Source organism: Leptodactylus fuscus, chromosome 7, assembly GCF_031893055.1.
Source record: "Leptodactylus fuscus isolate aLepFus1 chromosome 7, aLepFus1.hap2, whole genome shotgun sequence".
NCBI lineage: Eukaryota > Metazoa > Chordata > Amphibia > Anura > Leptodactylidae > Leptodactylus > Leptodactylus fuscus.
Window position 1 is genome coordinate 102,903,567 of NC_134271.1, and position 27,712 is coordinate 102,931,278.

At 41.3% G+C, this 27,712-nt stretch overlaps 1 protein-coding gene across 3 annotated transcripts in view; it reads right to left on the minus strand.

Annotated features, from left to right (window-relative positions):
* The window catches only part of AKT1 (AKT serine/threonine kinase 1), a 114,710-nt gene that overhangs the window by 77,424 nt on the left and 9,574 nt on the right, over positions 1 to 27,712 (minus strand). For 2 of the 3 annotated variants that reach the window (XM_075282679.1, XM_075282676.1), the window contains exon 2: positions 14,037 to 14,159. In XM_075282679.1, coding sequence (XP_075138780.1) covers positions 14,037 to 14,082 — 46 coding nt within the window. In that variant the 5' untranslated portion in view covers positions 14,083 to 14,159. The remainder of the gene's footprint in view (positions 1 to 14,036; positions 14,160 to 27,712) is intronic. The other variant, XM_075282677.1, reaches the window with a different exon arrangement.

Here is a 27,712-nt window from a genome sequence, read left to right on the forward strand (position 1 = left end):
TTGTGATAATTATTATCAAGACAAAAATTTGCACACACTTCTCCAGCTATTTATTTTGCTTATTTATATAGCAGCATCATATTCCGCAACGCTTTACCGATATGGTCACTGTCCCATATAGGCAGAGCTGTTTTAATGCAAAACTTTTTGAAAGTGGGGCCCCTCAATGCTCCCTATCCTTAAAGGGGTATTCCCATCTACATAATTATTTTTAAATTTGTAGATAATTAAAAGTTAAACATTTTTGCAAATATAAGTAATAAAAAATTCTGCAGAGTTTTAAAGATTTTCTCTAACTTTCTTAGTGGTGACAGTCTGTTATCTTGATCGGTTGCCAGTGGATACAACCATGAATGCAGGAACTTTCTAAGATTAGAGAATCAGCCATGATTTCCTTATTGTGGCCGGGATATCTTCTGATACATGTAGTGTCCCTGCCTGATAACCCGGCTACAATAAGAAAATCATAGCTGGGTTCCTGACAAGTCCCAGACCATAGAAAGTTTCTGCATTAGTGGTCATAACCATTGGCAACCGATCAAGATAACAGACTGTCACCACTAAGATGGTTAGAGAAAATCTTTAAAACTCTGCAGAATTTTTAAATTACTTATATTTGCAAAAATGTTTAACTTTTAATTATCTACAAATTTAAAAATAATTACCGTATATACTCGAGTATAAGCCGAGTTTTTCAGCACAGTTTTTGTGCTGAAAAAGTGCTCCTCGGCTTATATTCGGGTCATTACGGTAATTATCTGCTAGCAGGCCAGGATAGCAGACCCCGCCCCCCCACTCCATCACACGCCGGGTGAAGTAGCCACGTAAACTCAGGCCCGCACCCGGCATGTCTGCTTCCTGCCCTGCTAGCAGAAGTACCGTAAGTACTTCTGCAGATTTTAATGTACAGCATCGCCGCGCTCCTGCTAGGAGCGCGGCGATGCTGTGGGCCCCGGCACCCACCGCGGTGTCTGGTTTGCCGGGCTGTAAACATAATGGCGCCGCTCTGCAGAGCGGTCGCCATAGAAACCAGCACCTCCGCTGTAATGCTTACAACAGAGATGCTGAAGCTTATGCCTGCGATCTCTGATTGTAGGCATAAGCTGTGGCATCTCTGCTGTAAGTGTTACAGCGGAGGTGCCTTTCGGAGATGCCCTCCCCCCTCCTAGTTCAAAATTAGCCCCCAGGGCCGGTGCCCACGGCCCCATACCTTTAAAGTTGCAGGCCGGCTCCTGCGCAGCGAGCTCGCAGTAGCCGACCTGTTCCGACGACAGCCGGGAGCCTAATGAAGGCTCCCAGCCTGTCATCGCTATATTATTATTACGGCTGGTCTATGACCAGCCGTATTAGTAATGTAGAGAATCTCCCATAGACGGCAATACACTTGTATTGCCGTCTATGGAACTTGCAATCAAATGACTGCAGGTTCAAGTCCCCCAGGGGGGCTAAAAAAAAGTTTAAAAAAAATATAATAAAAAATAAAATAAATAAAAGTTCACAGCGGGTTCACACCAGCACCTGATCTCAGTTATGCAGGTTTCCGTTTTCTGTCAGCAGAATACAGAAACCGACATTCAGTGTCTGTGGGTGAGCCGTCTTCTGCTGCCCATGGCGAAACCGTTTTGTTTTTTGTTTTTTACTGGACACAAAGTCCTGCATGTCCCACTAAAAAAAAAAAAAAAAACGGTTTAGCTGCGGAGAGTAGAGGACGCTCACCGGCGGACACTTTTCAAACCCATGAATGTTTCTCTTGCAGGAAACGGAAACCTGCATAACTGAGATTGGGCGCTGGTGTGAACCTGCCCTCAAAGTAGAAAATGACTATAACACACATACACATTAGGTATCCCTGTGTCTGACAGTGCCCGGTCTACTGAATATAGGGGATCTGCAGTGCTTCTATTCCGTCGGGAAGGGGTTAATAGGAGCACTGCAGATACCCTATATTCAGCCAGGCTGAATTCCAAGTGGGGGTAAAAAACCCAGTCCTCAAGCTCAGGGAAGGGGCAGACAGACAACCAAAACACCCCCTCCCCTTTCCCAGCACTTACTGCACCCAAGAACTCGGCCATTTTAATTTTTGAAATTTTCCAGTAGCTGCTGCATTTCCCCCTAGGCTTATACTCGAGTCAATAAGTTTTCCCAGTTTTTTATGGTAAAATTAGGGGGGTCGGCTTATATTCGGGTTGGCTTATACTCGAGTATATACGGTATGTAGATAGGAATACCCCTTTAACCTAATTTTCCCCAGCCCCCTCAACCACCAATGTTACATTGTAAAAAAAAAACAAAAAAAAAAAACATAGGGCCCAATAGCACCGGTAGCCCTAAGGTTAAGGCTGCCCTGAATATAGGGCTCACAACCTAAGTTCCTTATTAGGATGTCTTTGGAGTGTGGAAGAAAACCAGACTACCCAGAGGAAACCCATACAAACACTGGGAGAACAAACTGCTTGCAGAAAAATAAAAAGTTCCAGGGACTGTCCAGGAATATATAATATAGTTGCCAACCATGTCATTACTAATGTGCAAATTTTTTTTTTTTTCTGTTGGCCCCAGGCTGTCACTAAAACATCCTGCCAGTCCTTGTAATCCACGAGGTGACCAACTAACTTTGTCACTACTACAATCTAAACTGATCACATTGTAGAAGGGGCGAAATGGCTAGGAAACTCTAATCGCATGCACATACAGATTTGGGAACGGGGTTAAACATCCTGGCATAGGGATTGTCTGGAAGGTCACTTTAGTATATGTTCACACAGAGTGTTTTGCAAGCTGAAAAAAAAATAAAAAATAATAATAATAATAATAATAATAATAATAATAATCTTCTTCAGGAATTCAGAAACACGTTTTTTTGACACTCATTTTACACCATGGGATTTTGCTCCACCACACAGTATGGACCTGGAAACTTCCCTTTAAAAAAAAAAAAAAAAAAAAAAAAAGTTGCTTTTTTTTTTTTTTTTTTTTTTTTTTTTTTTGCTTCCCATTGATTTCAATGGGGTTTTCAAGACGGAATTCGCCAGAAGATAGGTATTGTTGCCTTTCCTCCCTCCCCACTACCTGGAAAAAAATCCAGCAAGAGTTAAAAAAAAAATAAACTGCCTCAAAACCAGCTTGCAAAAAACTCCATGTGAACATACCCCAAAGTAGGGTTGCACAAAATATAAAAATACTAGCTTTTACCCGCGACTTCGTCTGCGGTGATTTGAGAATTGGGCGGACACAGACGTGTGAAACTATAAAAGTGCTTTAAAAAGTTTGGTGGGATAGCAAATGTGATGTGTTATATTGTGTATGTAGTGATACAGACAATGTGATGTGTTATATTGTGTATGTAGTGATACAGACAATGTGATGTGTTATATTGTGTATGTAGTGATACAGACAATGTGATGTGTTATATTGTGTATGTAGTGATACAGACAATGTGATGTGTTATATTGTGTATGTAGTGATACAGACAATGTGATCTGTTATATTGTGTATGTAGTGATACAGACAATGTGATCTGTTATATAGTGGAAAGCTATATGTAAATGTGAGTAGAGTGAGGGCTACTCCTGAGGTGACAGTAAGGAGTGTGCAGGCAGGTTGAGGCAGGAAATGCCAGGCAGTGTGTGTGTGAGTCTATAGCTGGGGCTAGGAGTCCTGCTTTTGTGAGTCTCCTGCTAGGAAGCCATGTTGTTTAGTGGCACCAAAAGTAGCCTATGACTCAATCCTAAGGGAAAACTATGTTTGTGGAAAATTGCATGCAAATCCGTCCAGGCGTTTTAGCGTGATTGAGGAACAAACATACAAACTCACAAACATCCAAACACACAAACTTCATTTATAATATTAGTAGGATTTTGACGCTGTACAGGGGTAAACCATTCAATGCTAAAAAATTAATGCGGAGAATGTACGAATACATATGCTCCAGTTTTCCAGCATGTGTTATAGAGGAAATCCACACTAGCTTCCATTCTGGCACACATGTGTACGTCAGATTTATTATGAGGCCTGGTCTTTTGATAAACAAGGCGCGTGCTGTGTACCAGTGGGGGCTTTTATTAAGACTGATATATGAAATATCAGTCTTTAGAAATGTGCCCCAGTGTTTCAATGCACAGCTTAGCAACAGGTCTCACTCACTAAAGACAACAGGACATGTGCACTGCCCCACATGCGCCATGTTTTCTGTCTTCAGCTTCCGTCCCAAACTGGTGCTATTAATGCAGCTCTGGCCGCATTATTGAACTGAGGAAAATGCCCAGATTCCTTTGAAATGCAATGAAAAACTTTATACTGATTTTCAAGAGCAAGGTAATGCAACAGCGCGATATTTTGTTCTGAACCAAACCTACTGGTAACCTAAATGCTGGAGACACCCAAAAAAGTCAACCTTTGGTACACTTTTTGGCACATGGAGTTATAACTCAGGCCATACCAACTTTCCATGAAATTTTGCTTAGCAAGGCCGGGTTCACACAGCAGAATTCGTGTCAGAATCTGGCTCCATAAAACACCTCCCATTGACTTCAATAGGAGTCGTTCTCTTCTTTTTTCCACTAGTGGTTTTGTGCCACTCGTGGAAAAAAAAGAAGTGACCTGCCCTTTCTTGCCGCGGAATCTGCCACAGCGTCTGCGGCACGAACACCCCCTCCCAACCTGGCCCAATCATTTGGGCCAAATCTGGAGCGGAATGCAACGACTGAATGCCAGTGCACTGTACCGGCACTCAATTGCGGCTAGCCGTTTTTTGGACCGGATTTTGAGGCGGCCTCCGCATCAAAACCTGGCCCAAAAAACCCAGTGTGAACTCAGCCTTAATCTTTTCATTGGTGTTATTAATTTAGGACCTCTACAAGCCTTACACTAATAGTAATTAACCACATGACGCAACTCACACTTTAACCCATTGTTACCCTTTATGATTGAGGTACTTGATGGGGTTGTTTATTAGTAGCACATAAATGTTTTTCATTTTACCTTGTAATAGTAAGTAACCCCACTCATCAGTGGCGTAACTAGGAATGGCGGGGGCCCGTGGCGAACTTTTGGCAGGCCGGGGTCACGAGACGTCAGACGACTAGGCAGAAGTCTGCACGGATCGTGGAGAGGTAAGTAGCAGTGTTTTTTTATGTTTTTTGTTACCTCTCCCGGTCCGCCGATCATTATATTCGGGGGTCCGAAAAGACCTGAGTATAATGATAACAGCGGTAGTGGCTGTCACCAGGCCCCTAATGTCCCGGGCCCTCTGGCAGCTGCCTCTGCTGCTATGGCGGTAGTTACGCCACTGCCACTCATGTACAACATAGTCCAATAAATATTTTATATTCACATAACAAAAGGACTTTCTATCTCTTTTTTTCCTGGCAAAATATCATTATAGTATTGAGACTTGTGATATTACATTACACTTGGTATCAGTGTCGAAGTCCAAATTCTGGTATCACACTGGACAACATATTACCATGGCCCTGCTGCTGATATAGGCCTTGAATATACAATTTCATTATCTTTATACGGCAAGTATAGTGATTCTGACACCCAGGCAAATATCAATTTAAAAAAAGGCTTTATAGTATTTCATAAAACACTATGCAGATGGAGAAAATAGCATGCACACAACATACGTGCACAATGGCGACCTGTGGCTCTCCAGCTGTTGCAATACTACAAGTACCAGCATGTTCTGTCAAACAGAGCCTCCACAGCAGCTGGCGAGCCCCAGGTTGTCTACCTCTGCTCTGTATTCAGAAACCTGCTGCCAGCACCATTTTCAAGGTATTAAATGAAGGAAAAAAAAAATGCAAGAGGAGAAAATATTTACATACAAAAATATGCCCGAGGGATGAAAGCAGAAGCCACGACGGCCCGCAGAGCTGCTCTATTCCCAGAAATGTATCACAAAACAGACGTAAATTTTTTTTAGTCTTTTTATGTCATCACTTCAGTATCTTCTTATTATCATGTGCATCTGCGAAAGCAATTTGAGAATGAACACTACTGCCATTTTAGCAATCACCCAGCTTTCTCATAGTCCTGAACGAAAAATCAGCCAAGTCATGCAGTAATTCTAAAATGATCATGTAGTCTCTGAGGTCTGAGTAGGATGGGATGCAGATTCCTATAAATACTTTGTCTGTACAGCGATGCATAAAGGCCATACGGTTTCCACGTGCTACAGTAATGGCTCCCTTCAGGCATCATAAGGAGCCATTCGAGACCAGAATCAATGCTTATTGTGGAGAATACCTCCAAACACACAACATCCGATGGAACAGGCATTCATTTTATTTTTGTTAGATACATAGATGGAGGTATACGCAGGGGTGGGAAAGGTCCTAATGCACTAATGCAATAATGGGAGTTGTACGTAACAGAGCCATAAGATGTTCTTGTACATAAGCCCTAATAGAAAGACATTAGGGAGATGCTATAAATGCAACATCTACATTAGAAATACGTATACAGCTTCTATAGGCGGAGAGTCAGAAAAGGAGATGGTTCAATGGAGAAAGTGTCTTGTTCTATTGCAGAGAGTACACAGAAGCTCCAGTGGTAATCCTATATCGATGGAAAGTACCTAGTAGTTACCAATAGCCTGCCGAAATACAAAACCGCAATTCTATAAATGTGAAAAGTCTTCAAAGGATACTTCAGAGATAATATTAAAGGTAGAATTTGTTTATATGGATGGTGTGTCACAACAAGGGTTTGGTTATGGAAAATTGTTAAAAAAAAAAACAAAAAAAAAACAAGTATATTAAATGGAAATAAAAACTGACCAGTAGTAAATGTGCAAACCCAGTACATAAAGGGGATCAGAGAGAGCGAGGAAGCAACAGAGGGGAAAATGAGGGGGATTCCTTTAATCCTGCAACTGGTAACATACAAACTCCTTGCAGATGTTGTCCTTGGCAGGACTCGAACCCAGGACTCCAGCACTGCACGGCTGCAGTGCTAACCACTGATTCACCACGTTGCCCCGTGTGGCATGGATATTGTGATAGATTTAATATCATTTACATCAGTTGACTGGAGCGAAAAATATAGAATTAGATTCCAGCACAGACACATGGCCCAGTTGAAGAGTTGTTGTGCTTATGAAGAATTTCAATACATCAGTCCCAATAAATATACCCAGAGGCTGGGTTCACACCAGTGTTGGTTCTCTGTACGGGAATTCCGTTCACCTCTCCGCTTGAAAAACGCGGAAAGAAAAGCACTGTAAGCTGCTCTTTTCTCTCCGCATTTTTTGGCCTTCCTGAGCGGAAACCAGAGGACCCCATTATAGTCTATGGGCTTCGTGGGTTTCCACAGGTAACTACTTTTTTAGCTCAGATGTGAACCTAGCCTAAGTGAAACTATAACAATTCTCAGTTTTTCTAAAAACTAGTCATTTACTTAATACTGTGAGCAGTAGGCTCCTAAGGAAATGTAAAAATGAAATAAACACCAATTTACTTCAACAGGGAAGGAGTTCTTGAAATCGGTCCAAAGTAAAGGCCAGTAGCGATGACTTGAAGCTCTTCAAATATTTGTAAAAATTGACAAAAATGAGGAAGTTTTCTGTACATAGCAATACCCTAGAAGAAAACTCTATATGAACTCGTTTTCCTACACTATCAGTGAAAAGATTGTGACAGCATTACCTTCTAAGGGGGCGTTCACACTACCTTGGTGTCCGGTCAGCAGTGTCCGTGGCTATTGTCCGTACAAGATTTTAGCAATGGACACTTGCTGGCCTGTTTGCAATTTCCATTTATTACAAAGGAATTTTATCTTGTGTCCTTTAGTGTCCGTTTACAACCATGTTCGTTTTTTCAAGCGGACAAAAAAAAATCCTACATGCAGGACTTTTCTGTCCATTTGAAAAAATGGATAGCAAGTGTCCATTATTTTTTTTTTTTAATTGAGTCTATGGGCAATGGACATATAACGGACTGTAACTGATAGCCATCAGTTACTGTCCGTTACTCTGTGTCAGTTTTTTCTCTGCGGATGCTCAGAAAGCATAAACAGCAACAAAACAAAACAAAAAAAAACAGACAGTATAAAAGAAAAAAAAAAAAAAAAAAAAAAAAAAAAAAAACACTAACTGATACTAAGATGTCTATTTTTTATTTTTTTTTTTTTTTAACTGATCCATTAAATGGATCAGTTAAAAAAAACAAAAAAACAGACACATTAACATCAGTTATAGGTTAGGGGGCGTTCACACTACTGTCTGTGTCCGACAGGTAGTGTCTGCTCCTAGTGTCCGTTCAAAATCTGGCACGGACATTAGGAGCGGACACTAGCTGTGTCCGTGACACCTGTCATTTATCCGGGTGCGTTCTTTTGCACTCCGTGCCTTTCCTTCACCATCTGCATGTAAAGATGTCCGACTTTTCAAGCGGACAGAAAAACCCGACATGTAGGGTCCTGTATAGTACTTGCACGAGTGCCACTGACCCTTTAAACAGCTGATTGATGGATGTGCCACAAGTCAGACCAGTGGTTTGAGATTTCATTAAAATTTCTTGATCCTGGACAAGGCCTCAAAGGGTCTGTCCCATAACAAGGATCCTATCTATACTGCTAGTTTATGTGGATATAAGACTTTTTCTAAATACATTGCTTTATCAAAACTGCTTTGTTTGGCCGTTGTCTTAATTTATTCACTTCATTGTTTACATGCGTTTCTCTGACAACGGGGCCCAGCTCTGAGCTGTTTATGTCTCTGCCACAGACAAGCAATGGAGCTCCTCAGATAGGGGAGGGGGGAGGTGAGAGCCCCGGGATTTCTGAGCTCTTATCTCCTGTTCTTCCACTTATCATTCGGATTAATTGAATTTGGCTGATAAGAGCTGAGATAGGGAGTCCAGTACCTCTGTATGTATTACAAACTGACTCAAATCCAGCTCTGCTACATCAGCTTCTACATCAGCTTTATACTGTGGTAATTCATTTACAACCAATTCCTCATTACAGACTGCAAACATAGAAGATAGCAGAGCAAGTGAAACCCCGCCCACAAATGTGCCGAGAAAACCAGGAAGTGAAGAGAGCACGCAGCCTGCTGAACATGCGTGATGGGAATACCCCTTTAAATAAGAATATCAGGCCTGTAAGCAGCAGCTTGTTAATTCAGGTAATATATACAAAAAAATGCTCTCTTTTATATTTACCCACCCTTTTTAGCCAATGATACAGACTGACGCACAATGGCATCATTGGAGATGAGGTCGTAGACATAAAGGTGCGCACCTTCTGTCTCAGAACACAACTGCACACAAATAGTTAAACTGCACACAACTTATTTCTAGGTATGTTACTCAGCTTAAAACTTGGGGTTTCAGAAAAGTTAATAAGCAAATGTGACTGTAGCTGCTTCCCTGAGGGGGAACTGCAAATATTTTGAGACAAAGAGGGTCACACTCGTGAGCCTCTACCCACTCAGCAAATCCCACTTCAGTGACACGCAGGGGCCGAACTGTGAGTCATCGATGTACTGAATGAGGTACATCAAACAAGAGAACCGATGACTCAACCATGTCTCATGCTACATTATATTACAGGAGAATATGAGGCTGTGATGAGAAAATCAAGCAGTTTACAGAAGTTTCTAGCCATATACAGCATATGCTAGAAAGTATACTTAAATGTACTATCCCATAAAAGTAGACGAAATGCAGCATAAACAGATAGAGCGTCATGGATATAATCACTATGAAGGGAGGGGTGCACTTGTGATCAGGCCTAAGTTGTGGGGGAACTGGAATAGTGCCCTCAAAATAGTAGTCCTGCCAGAATTCTTTAGGATACATCCTGCATTAAAGGGGTATTCCCAAGTCGTATACTCACCACTCTTCGCTGCTGTAAAATCTTCTTTCTTCCTGCTTTGTTGTGTCATTGGTGGGCGGGGTTACATATGCAAAGCCAGCGGCGAGATGACGTCACTTCTATGCCGCTGGCCCTGCATGCACGCTCCCGATGCAGCTAGGCATCGGACGTACCGTGAATAGTGAGACCAGTCAGTTCCCCAGCCTTCACAATGCCAATACAGACCCGGCATCCACTGTAATAGAGAGGCGGATGCCGGGGAGGGTAAGACGCCGGCACAGGTGCCTGCGACATCGCTACGCTCCTGCCCTGCATGAAGCCAACAGCGGCAGGAGTGATGCTGCTATTCCGCTACCCCCCTCTCTATTACAGCAGATGCCGGGTCTGTATTGGCGGCCCCTTCCCCTCAAAGTGTAAACTACCCCCCCCCCCCCTCCAGGCTCGCTCCCATGCACTTAGCCCCTCCTACCTCCCCCCTGAGAGCAGGCAGATACATCACTTGACTTTTGACCAGATAAGTCAAGGGCTGTGTCAAAATGAATTGAATAAAGTAAGATAGTGGACAAACAAAGCAGCTTTGCTGAAGCAATGTATTTAGGAAAAGTCTTACATTCACATTAACAAGCAGTATAGATAGGATCCTTGTGATGGGACAACCCCTTTAATGTCACCCCTATCTGTTCGAGAGAGGTAGAGGTAGTGAACCCAATGAAAAGTTGTCTGCATCTCTGCCTCAACAGATTTGTATTGACAATCTGTTGGGTTGTATTATTTGGGCACTATATGATATAATTTAAGGGGGTTATCAATAAACGTTAGTACACAGAGCAAGAGTGAATCCAAAGCTGGTCTTGGTCACCAGAATTTTCAGCTACAGTGGTTCACATCTACGCTCAGTATTCCGTTCGGGGAGTCTGCATGGGGCCCCCCCAACGGAATACTGATCGCATGGACAAGCGGTGAGCTTATGAAAGGACACGGACACCATAGACTACCCCATGAAAGTACTTCATGAACTACCTTCCTCTCTGCATGTGCCGTGCGGACATTGCGCGGAAAACACACGGACGCCATTACAGTCTATGGAGTCCGTGTGCATTCATTGCTCACCACTTGTCAGTGCTTTTTCTATGTTAATGAAAAAGATAAGAAATCCACCAAATAATTTGTCACCTACATTATTGGGCTTGACTGAAGAACAGTTTGAAGCACTGCACAGTCTGTACTCAATCTACAACATTGCTCATTCCGTGCTACTCGACTCATGAATACCAAGCCAAAAGCCAAAAAGCAATTCCAGAAAAATCCTGTCCCCGCGAGCTGAAGTTTATTTTATAAAACTTCAGTCCTAAGAACCTCCAGTACTTCCATACATATGTGTGAATAACATTAGCCTCTCATCTTATAAGCTGCACTTTACTAAAGCTGTAGACTTACTTTGCGCTCCTTTAAGTTCCTCAAAATGCTTTTAATTAGCAGATTGGGTTCAGAGCCAGAAGCTTGCCCTGACTTAGAAACCTGCCTTGGAAGCCGAAATATTTCCCAGACTTTGATGAGGTCATAGCATTTCCCAGGAGAGTAAGCCTGCGCCTACCTGTGCATCAAATAATCTCACCATTTGTAATAAAAGAGCTTATTTACATGTGCCCAGACGATGCAGGCTATAAAACAAGGTAACACAAACGTTATCACAGTAGAATAGCATAGGGGTGGGCAAAATACTCCACCAGTAGTCTTGCCCAAAACATAAACGCAAGTGTAAATAGCCAATTTCTAGAACAGTGGTATTCTGGCTCATGAGATCTATTCAGCCCTTTAAGATCATCATATGTAAATGACACAAAGACGTTGAAGGTGTTGTCCCATCTGCCAACACCTTCCCACCACTAATCTTAAAAAAGATATAACATTAATTGTGCCGCTTGGTGACTGATGGTCGTTGGTGCAATTTTTTTTCCACCTTATGGAAACAAGGACATTACGGTGCAAGTAATATTGTGATCCTCTGCAAAGTTGTGTTCATTTGGGGCCCTAGTTTAATATGTGTGGAAGGCAATAGCTAGATGGCAACATCCCTGTTCTAAGGCCTGGTTCACATCTGTGTTCAGTATTTTGTTCAGAGAGTCCGCATGGGGACCCCCCCCCCCTGAATGAAATTCCAAACGTAGTGAGATTATGAAAGCACACAGACCCCATAGACTATAATGGGGTCCATGTGTTTTCCGCACAGAGTCATGAGGAAAGGAAAGTAGTTCATGAAGTACTTACCTCTCAGCAAGACCTGTGCGCACACCGTGCGGAAAACACACGGACTCCATTATAGTCTATGGGGTCCATGTGCTTTCATTGCTCACTGCTTGTCAATGCGTTCAGTATTCCATTTGGAAAGGGGGGGGGTTCCCAATCAGACTCCCCGGATGGAACACCAAATGCAGATGTGAACCAAGCCTTAGAAAATAAATAAATAAATAAATTAAAAAAACTCCACATAGATGTTGCCTTTTGGTTGGATTTAAACCCAGGACCATAGCACTACAAGAGAGCAATACAAACATTTTTCGATCTCCCTTTCCCCAAGACTGCGATGATATACCATGTTCTAGAGAGCATACTGTACTTTTGGATATCAGCACACGCAGAGCACAGCACATATCACTTTTCTAATAGAAATTTGTAACTGACAGCTAGTATAATAATATCAATAGAGACTTATCATAGGAATGACTGCCCTCATGTTATATCACTGCTGCTCATTGTCAGCGACAGAACTTCCCACACAGAATTCTCATGGCATCTCCTTCACAAAGTGAGAAAATTATCAAGATTTTGAGGTACATGTGAACACTATTGTTCACACCCAGTCACAAACACTTCTCTCTATCAAAGGGTTTTACCACTCCGGATGACTTTCAATAACTGCTCAAATTATTCTGTATAGTCAGGAACACCAGACAGAATACAGTATTGGGCTTAAATAAAGCAAATCGTTCTAAAGATCTGATAACCTGGCTTAGAACCAAGCAAACCCATTATGGGGTCTTCTCATCAGAGATAACCCCTCCCCTTTCCGTCTAAAAACTTTACAGCGAATCAGTGGTCTGGCTCTTGGCACCAGCTGTTTCTATTGGGGGATGTCATGGCTAGTCAGGAAACTTCACCACAACAGCTGGTTGAATAGATGACTTAAGTCTGCCTGAACTGGGCATAGACAAGGATGGTCTTTATGAGACAACTCCTTTTACTGTAGGTGGACCGAATACATGCCCATATGGATGCAATGATCCAATAAGTGTATAACTGATGTCCTTCAGTTCATATACAAAGTTGGCCATCACTTCGGGTATACAATTTTAAGTTGAGAAGAAATCTCCCCTGGAAATTGGCACCTTCATCACAGAGGGTTTTGTCTTTTCCCAGATAACTGTAGGATTAGATTTTGGATTTGATAGACCTGTATTTTTTAATTTTTGCAACATTTTAATCTATGTAATAAGAGAATACACAAAAGCTATCTTAAAAAGGAAGTCTACCACCAAAAAAATGTCTTCTAAACCACTTATATGATGTTGTAGGGCAGGTTAGTGGCATAGTGAAGATTCTTTAATGTGTCAAACTTCGCCAAAATTCAGATTTTATTCCACATGCAAAACAGCCGATTGGTGCACTCAGGGCAGGGCCACAGCTGCTGGAGCACTGTCTTCCTTTATGGTGAACACCCAGTGTTGCTTGTGAAACAGAAATATTGACATGTGCCAAAAACAGTGGATTTGCAACAACCACAAGATTGTGCTCCAGCTATGTGGTGCCCCAAGTGCTCCGAACAGCCCATCTGGATAGTTGTATTTCTTAGAAGCAAGATTGCACTTAGTAACATAGTGAGCATACCTTTTTCGTGTCTAACAAGCCCTACAACAATATATAAGTGGTTTAAAAACAGTTTAGGTGGTAGTAGGCTCCCCTTAAAAAGGGGAATTTGGGACTATAGATATTAATTGGTAGGGATTCAACATCAGAACTTGTATATTGTACACAGTGCAGCATCAGTAATGCAACACTGTCCTATACCGTGTACAGAGCAGTCAGCAATATCCAAATCCTGTAAAGCCCTTTAAGTTTGATAACTCACTGAGCTATCAATTTAGGTTGAAAAAAAAAAAAAAAAAAAAAAAAAAAAAAATCACCCTAAAAAGTACAATTTTGCGAGATGTTCTTACCTCGTTTGTGAAGCCAGCCTTCTTTAACAATTGCTACTTCATTCATAATGACGGCAATGTAACTCAGTTGACACCTCTCACCAATATTTTGATAGAAAACGATAGCAGCAAGATAAGTTCTCTCTAAAAACAAAGAGATTAAAAAAAAAAAAAGGATCAGAAAGCAAAAATTTACTTCTTTTGTTAAATATAAAGAGATTCAATAGAGTCAAATGAGCAACATATGGCCTTGTAAAAACAGCTTGCTCTTTTGGCACTAAAGAAGTCAAACATTATGTCACAACACCTAACTTACAGCCTCCTTAGGCTAAAATGGCACCTGAGAATTTTTTTCTTCTAATGACAGGCAGACTTTGTGTTGCATCACTTTTTCCTTGAAAGCCATTTCTTAGATACATGAGGCCCTGCAAGTCGCAAGTTGAAGAATGTGGTAAACTGACTGTGTAAAGAAATCTGTTCATTCTCATGCTCCAAACAAGGGAAATTTGTTCTTTTAGGGGTTGTTCACAACCCTTTGTGACCATCAGTAGTTTCCGCTGCTATTGTTCATTACAAGATTTTAGCAACAGACACAAGCAGAACCGTCAGAAATCCATGAAAAATTACATAGATTTCAATAGGATTCTATCTGGTGTCTGTTATTGACCTCTAGTGTACGTTTACACCAAATCCATCACACGTTCATGTCTATGGGTAACAGATGGCCATCAGTTATACTCAAAAAGCAGAAATTAAAATAATAAATAACAATAATAAACTGTATACAAATGGACAATAATAGACACTAACAGGCAAATAGATTAGTCAAAAAAACAAACAAAAAACAGACACTAACATCAGTTAGTGTCTGTTAATGTCTTATAATAGGTGTCAATATATATATATATATATATATATATATATATATATATATATATATACACACACACACATACACACACATACATACACACACAGACACAGACACTATCAGAAAGGACACCCAACAATAGTGTGAACCCACCCTTAGTCTATAATGTCTTAAGTGCTTAAAACTTACCTCCATTAGACAACTTTTCATAAATAAATAGTACATGCAATAATAAGAAACTTTGTAATACAGTATATTAAAGAAATAACTTTCCATCTCCCCTTACCAAGTTGAGTAACTCTTTACACAGAAATCTATGGAGAGGGGAGGAGGAGGAGGAGGCGGCTGTTGTAAAACACACATAAGTAACTTCAACTACTGTCATGTTTCAAGATAAGATTTACCACTGCATAGAATGAGGCAATAAGTCAAATTACTAGCCAGTAGCAGCCTCCTCCTCCTCCCTTCCCCATAGAGTTCTGTGTGTGAGGTGACCATGAGACTGACTGTATACAAGTAAGAATCTGAGTGAAAGTAAGGAAGAGGTGAGTGGCCTAATATGTGGAGAAGGAAACAGAGTTCTTTAATAACATATATTACAAGGTTTCTTATATTCATCTGTACTGATTACTTATGAAATTGGTTTTTTTTAGATCGGAGTTCCACTTTAAATGATCCAAAGTCATAGTCATAGGAAAGCAAGAAAAAAAAACAAAAAAAAACATCCAGTGTTCTTTATACACAGATTTGGGAGAGCTTAGTGTATTAGTGTATTTTGTCTCATTCAAAGCAAATGCAGTGAGCATAGAACCAAAATTGATCATGTAGGATTAATGTATGGGAAATGTTTGGCACTATATCCAATTGAGGACAAGTTATTGTTGTGTCAAATGGGCACAATGCAGTGCAAAATTACTTAAAATCTTTGTGACCGATTATATCACAAGCTACTATTACCAGAGCCTATATATTCTGGATCAGTCAATCTCTTATGCCTATGGTCACCTCTAGATATTGGCTCGCTTGCTTCTAACAGGACACACATACAAATATGGATCCCAAACAGATGGACATCAATATGATATGTCATTTTCTGCCACAGCTTCATTGGAAGTGATATTTCTATCTGAATCACAATGGCTGCACACCACTTCTATTGTCCCACATTCAACTGGTAAATGTTTGCATGAATACTGAATAAATACCAAACTTGTGTACAGTAAAGACACGTTCAATGACGTTTCCTTCACATTAAACAAATCTCATTTAGATAATTTTCCCTTATAAACATCATTAGATTTTTACTGCTCGCTAGAAAACTCGAGAGCTCCCTCAGCAAATAGTAGCAAATCATACAGCCTTTGTCTGCCTCAATAGCCCGGGTGCATGGGATGTGTTCATCCTGCAGCTGGTGACCGCCATTGAGTATGGCTGCTTAATCTGTTGTCCACCAGCTCTTAACCAAGTTAATCTGTGCTCATAAAAGCTTAATAAAGTAATACAGTATAAAACAGAAATAAGGACGAGGGTAACCGTCACAGCAAGATAGTCCCAAGGAATATAGGAGTCAGGCAGGTATAAACTAGTGCTTATCTTACACCATAATAGTGATAAAACATACAGTGCAAGGTTGACCAAGGAGAGACTGTATGTTAGGCTACATGTACAAGATCACTGTCATGTATGGGTCCCATGAAAAACACGAAAAAATTGATTCATTCAATTGATTCAATCATTCAAAGAGTTTTCTGTATTTTCATGACTATGAAAATTGTAGATTCACACTGAAGGAATCAATACTATGAATTAACACATGTAGAATTATATACCAGTGAAGTGTGAAACAACTGAAAATATGTCTTATATTCTAGATTCTTCAAAGTAGCCACCATTTACTTTGATTCCTGCTTTGCACACTTTTGGCATTCTCTTGATGAGCTTCAAGAGGTAGTCACCGGAAATGGTCTTCACTTCACAGGTGAGCCCTGTCAGGTTTAATAAGTGGGACTTCTTGCCTTATAAATGGGGTTGGGACCATGAGTTGTGTTGTGCAGAAGTCAGGTATATACACAGCTGATAGTCCTACTGAATAGACTGTTAGAATTTGTATTATGGCAAGAAAAAAGCAGCTAAGAAAAATGAGTAGCCATCATTACTTTAAGAAATGAAGGTCAGTCTGAAAAGTTGGGGAAACTTTGAAAGTGTCCCCAAGTGCAGTTGCAAAAACCATCAAGCGCTACAAAGAAACTGGCTCACATGAGGACCGCCCCAGGAAAGGAAGACCAAGAGTCACCTCTGCTGCGGAGGATAAGTTCATCCGAGTTACCAGCCTCAGAAATCGCAGGTTAACAGCAGCTCAGATTAGAGACCAGGTCAATGCCACACAGAGTTCTAGCAGCAGACACATCTCTACAACAACTGGTAAGAGGAGTCTTTGTGCAGCAGGCCTTCATGGTAAAATAGCTGCTAGAAAACCACTGCTAAGGACAGGCAACAAGCAGAAGAGACTTGTTTGGGCTAAAGAACACAAGGAATGGACATTAGATCAGTGGAAATCTGTGCTTTGGTCTGAAGAGTCGAAATTTGAGATCTTTGGTTCCAACCACCGTGTTTTTGTGTGACGCAGAAAAGGTGAACGGATGGACTCTACATGCCTGGTTCCCACTGTGAAGCATGGAGGAGAAGGTGTGATGGTGTGGGGGTGCTTTGCTGGTGACACTGTTGGGGATTTATTCAAAATTAAAGGCATACTGAACCAGCATGACTACCACAGCATCTTGCAGCGGCATGCTACTACATCCGGTTTGCGTTTAGTTGGACCATCATTTATTTTTCAACAGGACAATGACCCCAGACACACCTCCAGGCTGTTTAAGGGCTATCTGACCAAGAAGGAGAGTGATGGGGTGCTACGCCAGATGACCTGGCCTCCACAATCACCAGACCGGAAGCCAACCGAGACGGTGTGGGGTGAGCTGGACCGCAGAGTGAAGGTAAAAGGGCCAACAAGTGCTAAGCATCTCTGGAAACTCCTTCAAGACTTTTGGAAGACCATTTCAGGTGACTACCTCTTGAAGCTCATCAAGAGAATGCCAAAAGTGTGCAAAGCAGGAATCAAAGCAAAAGGTGGATACTTTGAAGAACCGAGAATAGAAGACATATTTTCAGTTGTCTCACACTTTTTTGTTAAGTATATAATACCACATGTGTTAATTCATAGTTTTGTTGCCTTCAGTGTGAATCTATAATTTTCATAGTCATGAAAATACAGAAAACTCTTTGAATGAGAAGGAGTGTCCAAACTTTTGGTCTGTGTGTGTATAGCAAGTCACACAATGGACAGGTATAGTATAGTACTTAAGATGAGTGGAGTTGGGACCCCAAAAGAAAAAAAAAACAAAAAAAAAAACGTTGTCAACTCAGACTTTATAAACAATTATTAATTAGGTTTAATCATACTTTTAATATTGTGCAATTCATTAGGTATATAGGTTGTGCACCGGCATCCAGTCGCAGCTAGCCATCTGTTGGACCAGATTCTGAGGCAGCCTCCACGTCAAAATCCAGCCCAAAAATCCCTGTGTGAACCCAGCCTTACATATATTTAATTGCATATTACTCCCATACGCTCCATTCAGATGTACAAGGTTCTCGGTACGTGGTGTGATCCTCCAAAAATATAACATGCAACAAGTTCAAGATGGGCTGGGATGCCATTTTGAAAAGTAAGAATATCAAAGGCTTGACACTTTTGGGATAGGATGTTGATGCAGGGAATTAGTCCAAGTGTTACGTTTGGAGTTGGAAATAAATTTTTGTGATATGATGTGATGGGGCAACTGGTGACAGCCTTGTGAGGGTTTTTTTTTTTAGCCTTCAACTTGGTAGGGTTACAGTTTGGACTATCTATTGTCCCAGAATGAGCCATCAATTTCATACAATGAAATCAGAAACAAAAAAGTGGTGCCATGTTTAATCAGAATCCATATTATACAAGTTCTCTCCCTTTAAATAATTGTAGGCACTCTGCTTTATATATTATTGTTAGCAACATTCTCCATCGAGTCAGCAGAGGAGTAAATGGTGCGCAAGTCCACATAATCCCAACGATTAAACTCACAGTCAATAAAAGAAAAAAATATATAATAATAATAATAAATAAATAATAATAATAATAATAATAATAATAATAATAATAATAATAATAATAATAATAATAATAATAATATGACAGTAACCAAAACTGCAGAGAAACAAAAAATAAAAAACACACCTTTAGGCCAAGTTCCCAAGTAGCAAGGCACAACTGGAAACCTTGCGGAAAAGACCGGAGCGGAAATGCACCGCAGTTTTATCCACAGTGTTTTTCACAAAGTCCGCAGAATTTTCATTGGTAGACTTTCTGCTTCTATCATGCCTATATGGAAGACGCCAGCGTTTCGTAAGTATAACCGACATGCTGTTAGTTACAAAAACACAAGCATTTCCACTGCAGATTTACAATTAGCCAAAAATCCCAACCACTTTGCAGCTAATGTAAAACACCGTATGTCCCCCGAAAAAAAAACAATATTTTGATGTAAGAGTCTTCACAAAGAGACTAGAGACTGTGCATTTTATTTGCAGTGGCTAAAAGTGCACCAAATTGTGAATTTTTAGGTTGCAGATTTTGTTGCACCATTAAGCAGATATGACCATGTTCAGATCTATGTTGGAAGCTTTGTTAGGAGCATCAGTCCCAGAATCCATTAAAAATGTGTGTGCAAGACTTTTTCGTCCAATAAAGCGATTGGCACCAGAATAGAAGCCTAATGGACCACTGCATAGACCGTGGGATCATTTGGACTCTGCTGGTACCCATCACTTCTGTTTTGTAAAACCAAAGGAACCTATTCTGCGGATTCGCCCAATTTATTGCAAAGGGTGACAGGCTGCTGATTTATAATCCACACCACAGGTCTATTTCCTCAGTGGATACCACACGAATTTATACACAGTACATGGATGAGCTTTATTAAAAGTTCCTCCACATTTGATATTAGCATAGATCTACTCATGAGGCTGTGTCAAAAAAAAAAAAAAAAAAAAAAAAAAAAGAGATCAGCACAGGCCAGCCAACAAATACCAATGGCAAGCAAAAAGGCACAGCACTCAATCTTTGTTGAACAGATTATTACTCTTAATAATCTGTTCATTCACAAACTAAACTTTTATTAATTGTTAGAAACTAGCTGGTACCCGCGACTTCGTCTGCGTTGATTGTAGAAGTGGGTAAATACAGGCGCGGGTAAGGTTTTAGTAGTGTGTAAAAGGTAAGGGATATGAAATGTTACTTTGTATCTTGTTTTTCTTGTAATTCAGAGAATACGTGAGACTTTTGTGTTGAAGTTAATTTGTATTTGAGCTGCTATACGGTGTTGTGAGAAACTGTACATAGTGACTTTGGGACAGAAGTATTTGAAGTTAATATACCTCGATATACAACATTGTATGCTTTGTTATTTTCTGCCAGTAGTGTGTTGACATTTTTTTGTTTTTAAAAGTTGCCATATTCTGACAGCAGTCACTTTTTTTTTTATTTGTCTGTGTCGGGGGTTGTGTTTTTTTGCGGTGCCAGGTGTAGTTTTTAGTTGTTGCATTTTCGGGAAATGCTATTGGTTTGAGCACTTTTGATTGATATTTGTATGATAATGAAAATAGTGAAAAAACAGTGGTTTTGGACTTTTCAGTATGTTTGCCGCTACGGCATTAAGCGTCCAGGCAAAATATTTGTATAGCTTTGTAGAGCGGGCTAGGCTGTAGAGGGTAATATGAATTTTGGGGCTTGCTATGATCCAAAGTGTGTGAGATTGCAGAGATGGTGGTGCGAGTTTGGGTTTTGTGGGGGTCCTGGCACAAACGTATGTGCGCTATTGTGACGAAAAGTAGCCTATTGCGCAATCGGGTGTATTAACTATGTTTGTGGAAACTTTCAGCCAAATCGGTCGAGCGGGTTTTGCGTGATTGAGGAACAAACATCCAAACATAGAAACCCATAAACTCACAAACAGTGAAATATTCGAGAATCGATATTCGTTTCGAGTAGAGCCTCAATATTCGACGTCTCGATTGAATATCGAATCCCATTATAGTCTATGGGAAAAAATGCTCATTTCAGGGGAAACCACTATTCGACTAAAGGAGAGTCACAAAGTCCACAAATAGCAGGAGGAGAGTGTTTAGGAGGAGCACTGTGCAGTTAAAGCGCAAGGACCCCATTATAGTCTATGGAGTCTGTGCGCTTTAACTGCACAGCGCTTGCAGTTGCGTTGATAAAAATTTAGCTCCGTCGTAACAGCAAGCTGCCAGTTCTTCTGACTAGCAAAGAGCCTGCTGCAGAACCAGCGTTGATTTGCCGCAGGCTCGTCCTTGCTAGTCAGGAGAGCTGGCAGCTTGCTGTTACGAGCGAGCTTACTTTTTCTCATAGGAATGAATAGACCAGCATTGATTGGCCAGTGTACAGCATTCGGCCAATCAACGCTGGTTCTGTGAGGAGGATGAGTCTAAGATCGGACCACAGCAGTCTCCATTGTGGTCCGATTTTAGACTCCACCTCCTCACACATGAGCCTCCGGCAGAACCAATGTTGATTGGCCGAATGCTGTACACTGGCCAATCAATGCTGGTCTATTCATTCCTATGAGAAAAAGTAAGCTCGCTCGTAACAGCAAGCTGCCAGCTTTCCTGACTAGCAAGGACGAGCCTGCTGCAGAACCAGCGTTGATTGGCGAATAGTATAGCATTCGGCCAATCAACGCTGGCTCTGAATCGAATATTTACTGTAAATAGCTAGTAGTATTCAATCGAGTTTGAATATTTTGAATACTGTAGTATTCGATTGAATACCTACTCGATCGAATACTACTCACTCATCTCTAATAATTATAAAAGAAAAAATTACAAAAAGTCTCTGAAAAGTCAGAAGGCTTTCTTTTATGAGTATCCTCCGTAACATATGGATCTGTGCCAACACCTGCCCACACCGACCCTCACATATCAAGATGTGCTTATGAAGCACACCAACAGGCATGCCCCCACATAACAGTCTGTTATCAGAGATACCAAAGGCAACCATTACATTCTTTTAATTTGCTGATGGTACTTTTGTAATACTGAACGTTAGAGTCTCTTACTTGCATGAAAACAGACTCATGCTAAAGCCAATGTCCAACAATACAACATCCATAAAAGTCTGCTAGGTAGCTCTGAATTACAAACAGCCACTAGAATTCAGCAATTTCCCCAATAGGTGTGGACCCTGATCTATCAAGTCTTTATGCTAAATAAAGTTGTAAATGTTTAAAGCTAAGGCCTCACATTGCAGAAAAGCTGCAAAAGTCAGGGGTGGATTGAGCAGAAGGGAGAAGTGTAATTGTGGGGTCTCTGTTATTTAGGTTCCCTGGCAAACCCAAATAATGGAGAGCTGGGTGTAGATGTGAACCTAGCTTAAGATGAGAATTTAGAATAAAGAGGACTTGGGCTCCATGCATGTGGACATTGTCAGTGCGATAGCCGTCTTTTTTACAGCTAGCACACTGATCCATTAGTTCCTATGGCCCCATACATACATCCATGTATTATCACAGGTCCATGTAGGGAGCTGTGAGCAAAACTCATGACAGGAGACATTTCTGTCCATTTTGCAGCCCAGGCTCCCTGCATGAATGAATGCGTCCATGGAGGTCACTCAGCAAGGAATAACTGGAGATTTCAGCTCTGAAAGTTTCAGAATTGTGAATGCAGGAATAGTGTACAACATTGGCTGTAACAAGCAATAAGTGTAAGAAACGTGTAAGCAAAACAGGCCACAAACTGTAGGTTTGAAGGTAGCCAGCAGAAAACAGCATTTGATCTCCTATGGTTATGGTAGAGCAGTCGTGTGGCAGTAGCATATATTGTGCTATATACAGTATATATATATATACAGTCCTATGAAAAAGTTTGGGCACCCCTATTAATCTTAATCATTTTTAGTTCTAAATATTTTGGTGTTTGCAACAGCCATTTCAGTTTGATATATCTAATAACTGATGGACACAGTAATATTTCAGGATTGAAATGAGGTTTATTGTACTAACAGAAAATGCGCAATATGCATTAAACCAAAATTTGACCGGTGCAAAAGTATGGGCACCTCAACAGAAAAGTGACATTAATATTTAGTACATCCTCCTTTTGCAAAGATAACAGCCTCTAGTCACTTCCTGTAGCTTTTAATCAGTTCCTGGATCCTGGATGAAGGGATTTTGGACAAACAATTCAAGTTCAGTTAAGTTAGATGGTCGCCGAGCATGGACAGCCCGCTTCAAATCATCCCACAGATGTTCAATGATATTCAGGTCTGGGGACTGGGATGGCCATTCCAGAACATTGTAATTGTTCCTCTGCATGAATGCCTGAGGATTTGGAGCGGTGTTTTGGATCATTGTCTTGCTGAAATATCCATCCCCGGCGTAACTTCAACTTTGTCACTGATTCTTGAACATTATTCTCAAGAATCTGCTGATACTGAGTGGAATCCATGCGACCCTCAACTTTAACAAGATTCCCAATGCCGGCATTGGCCACACAGCCCCAAAGCATGATGGAACCTCCACCAAATTTTACAGTGGGTAGCATGTGTTTTTCTTGGAATGCTGTTTCTTTTTGGACGCCATGCATAACACCTTTTTTTTATAACCAAACAACTCAATCTTTGTTTCCAAAATGAAGCTGCCTTGTCCAAATGTGCTTTTGCATACCTCAGGCAACTCTATTTGTGGCGTACGTGCAGAAACGGCTTCTTTCTCATCACTCTCCCATACAGCTTCTCCTTGTGCAAAGTGCGCTGTATAGTTGAGCGATGCACAGTGACACCATCTGCAGCAAGATGATGCTGCAGCTCTTTGGAGGTGGTCTGTGGATTGTCCTTGACTGTTCTCACCATTCTTCTTCTCTGCCTTTCTGATATTTTTCTTGGCCTGCCACTTCTGGGCTTAACAAGAACTGTCCCTGTGGTCTTCCATTTCCTTACTATGTTCCTCACAGTGGAAACTGACAGGTTAAATCTCTGAGACAACGTTTTGTATCCTTCCCCTGAACAACTATGTTGAACAATCTTTGTTTTCAGATCATTTGAGAGTTGTTTTGTGTAGCCCATGATGCCACTCTTCAGAGGAGATTCAAATAGGAGATCAACTTGCAATTGGCCACCTTAAATACCTTTTCTTATGATTGGATACATCTGGCTATGAAGTTCAAAGCTCACTGAGGTTACAAAACCAATTTTGTGCTTCAGTAAGTCAGTAAAAAGTAGTTAGGAGTATTCAAATCAATAAAATGATAAGGGTGCCCATACTTTTGCACCGGTCAAATATTGGTTTAATGCATATTGCGCATTTTCTGTTAGTACAATAAACCTCATTTCAATCCTGAAATATTACTGTGTCCATCAGTTATTAGATATATCAAACTGAAATGGCTGTTGCAAACACCAAAATATTTAGAACTAAAAATGATTAAGATTAATAGGGGTGCCCAAACTTTTTCATAGGACTGTATATATATATATATATATATATATATATATATATATATATTTTTTATTTTTTTTATTTATTAGTACTCTGTCAGGGTATGTTCACACGGCGGAATTTGCATTCCACGTGTGAACATTATGCGCGGCTAGCTGCAATGGGATGCCAGTAAGGTGCACCAGCATCTCGTCACCGCATTCCACTTCGGCTTCGGTCCAAATGAATGGGCCTAATCAGGAGGGAGCCTTGCGCCGTGGATGCCACGGCTGATTCAGCCACAGAATCCGCAGTAAGAAGGGTCATCTCGCTTCTTTTTTTCCACTACTAGCTAGCGGCAATATTTATCAGACAGCATCAGACACTTTGATAAATCTGGTGTAGTTCAGGACTGTGTTGAAACTTAAGACATTATTACTAGAGATGAGCGAGTAGTGTTCGATCGAGTAGGTGTTCGATCAAATACTACGGTATTCGAAATACTCGTACTCGATCGAACACTACTAGCTGTTCGAAGTTTAAGGTTCGATGCAGAACCAGCGTTGAATGGCAGAATGCTATACATTCTGCCAATTAACGCTGGTTCTTCTCTTACCTTTCCGAAGTCTTCTCCACGCTGAGTCCCCGCGTCTTCTTCCGGGTGGAATTCACTCTGCCTAGGCATCCGGTAGAGGCAGAGCCGACTGCGCATGCGCGGGTATGCACGCGCATGTGCAGTCGGCTCTGCTCAGGTGTCGGGCCTGGGCAGAGCCGACTGCGCATGCGTGGGCATGCACGTGCATGCGCAGTCGGCTCTGCTCAGGCGTCGGGCCTGGGCAAAGCCGACTGCGCATGCATGCCCGCGCATGCGCAGTCGGCTCTGTTTAGGCCGGATGCCTCGGCAGAATGAATTCCACCCGGAAGAGGACGCGGGGACCCTGCGCCGGGAGAAGACTTCAAGCAGAATCCAGCCCGACCGTCACTCGTGGACTTGGTAAGTATGATTTTATCGAATTTTGCATACCCCTGAAACAAGCATTTCCCCCCATAGACTATAATGGGGTTCGAAATCCGTTTGAACAGTCGAACAGTGTGCGGCTGTTCGAGTCGGATTTCGAACCTCGGACATTTTAGTGTTCGCTCATCTCTAATTATTACTATATCTGCCCCAGTGTACTTTCTCACAGTGAATGTAGAGTCACATGCAGGATGTGATGTTACATTTGGTGGCTGAGGGCCATATTAATCTATAATAGGAATAATGAACCCCTGTACTGTACATCCTAAGAATAACAGAAGACATAGGGCGGTTCTGCCTCTCTATAATAGTATGAAGATATGGTTTATAAAAAAAAAATAAAAAAAAACTACATTGCTTGAAGGAACCTACACAGAATACGATTTCCCTGTATGAAGAGATCTCTCTATCGACATAATCCATCATCTAGTGTTCCTGAACATCTGAAGAGCAAATCTGCATAGCAGTGGGGTAATATGTAAGAGGAGGGCGCATTAAAATACCAACTTGTCGGCCAACCAGCGTTTACAAAAAGAATTACCTAAACAATATCTGATTTCAACAACCTTGATCTATCTGTGATGAAAACTTCTACAAAGTGCTCCAAGCTATATTGGTCAAGCAAGAGAAATTATTAAATAATAATATGAGTGAAGCCAGTATGTGCCGATCTTATGGGGACAATCAGATCCTCAGAGGGAAAGCGGCTCGATTGTTAATAGAAGGTTGTCCCAAATTGGGGATGCCACTAGACAACACCCAACGTCCTTAACAGTAGTGATGTGTCGGGAACCATAGGAACCCATTTGTATTGGGCTAATTAATGACAACAATCCTATTTTGCAGTCAGATCTTTATTACTTATTGCCCCATCTATGATGCATTCTTAGATACATTATACAAATACATACAGTGATTCCCCGAAAGCAAGACAGTGTCTTATATTAAATTTTGGTCCTAAAGATATGTTGTCTTATTTTCAGGGGATGTCTTATTTTATTTTTGTGTGTGCTGCTGTCACCACTGCGCTACACTGAGATGTGCTTGCTGCGCAAAGACTGTATGAAGAAAAACATTGCAGCCGGCTGAACGCTGTGTGCAGTGCTCCGTGTGTACAGGAAAGCTGGCTGCTGCCACTGCTGTGCTACCATACGTTGTTTTCACTGTTCCTGCTGCTGCGGGATGAGCTGGGAGAGTGGACCATGATGCTTATTGTATGTCCAGGGGCTTCTCCCACCTCATCCTACAGCAGCAGGAACAGTGGATACAACGTATCGCAGCGGCGTCAGCAGCTGGCATACCTGTGCACATAGAACATTGCGCACAGTGTTCAACCGGCTGCAATGTTTTTCTTCATACAATCTTTGCGCAGAAAGATTATTATTATTGGGGGATGTCTTACTTTCGGAGGGTGCTTTATATTAGGCAATTCAACAAAACCTCTACTGTGTCTTACTTTCAGGGGATGACTTATTTTCAGGGAAACAAGGTAGCTCTAACACAAGCTGTGCCCGTGTCTGAAGCTACAAACCTGTGGTGCCACTACCAATTGGAGGGGAGGTTGTGAATAACATGGAGGCAGCACTGGCAGTTTTTCCACATGTACAGCCTGACCTTTTGCTTGGCATGGATGTCTAGCAGTCCATGTACTGTATCCTGTCTAATGACATAGGCACTGTAAGATGTCAGACATATTCATCAGTATGTAGTTATACAGTATATCATTCACTATGTGGCGGGTTTCACACAAGTATTATACTGGCAGATTTTCATGCTTGGAAATTGTGGCTGAACTGTGGGTCTAATGACCTCACAAGGATCTACGATGCCATTAATTCAGGTCAATAGATCAGTGGTCGGGCCTGGGATTTGGATCATGATGCTGTTAGATTGGGATATGGAGCAAAAGCACAATGTTATTATACTTGTGTGAGACCAGCCTTTAGTATAGACCATCTCAGAGACAATCAAGTTTATTGGGGTTTAGAAACCCTGATATAAAGCCACAGGTTAGGCACATGTATTTAAAGAAACAGTATGGCTTTAAGGTACTCATCATCACTGTATATGTATGTATGAGATATACTGTATATAATATGTCAGTATCAGGAGTGTAGCTACAGGGGGATACAGAGGTAGCAATTGCTATCGGGCCCCAAGGGATTCCAAAGGGCTCCCTGCAACATAGAAAGATGCCAATATTGCGGATAGTACATGGTAAGTAAGGTCCCTATTACAGATTTTGCACTGGGGCCTAGAGGCTTGAAGTTATACCTCC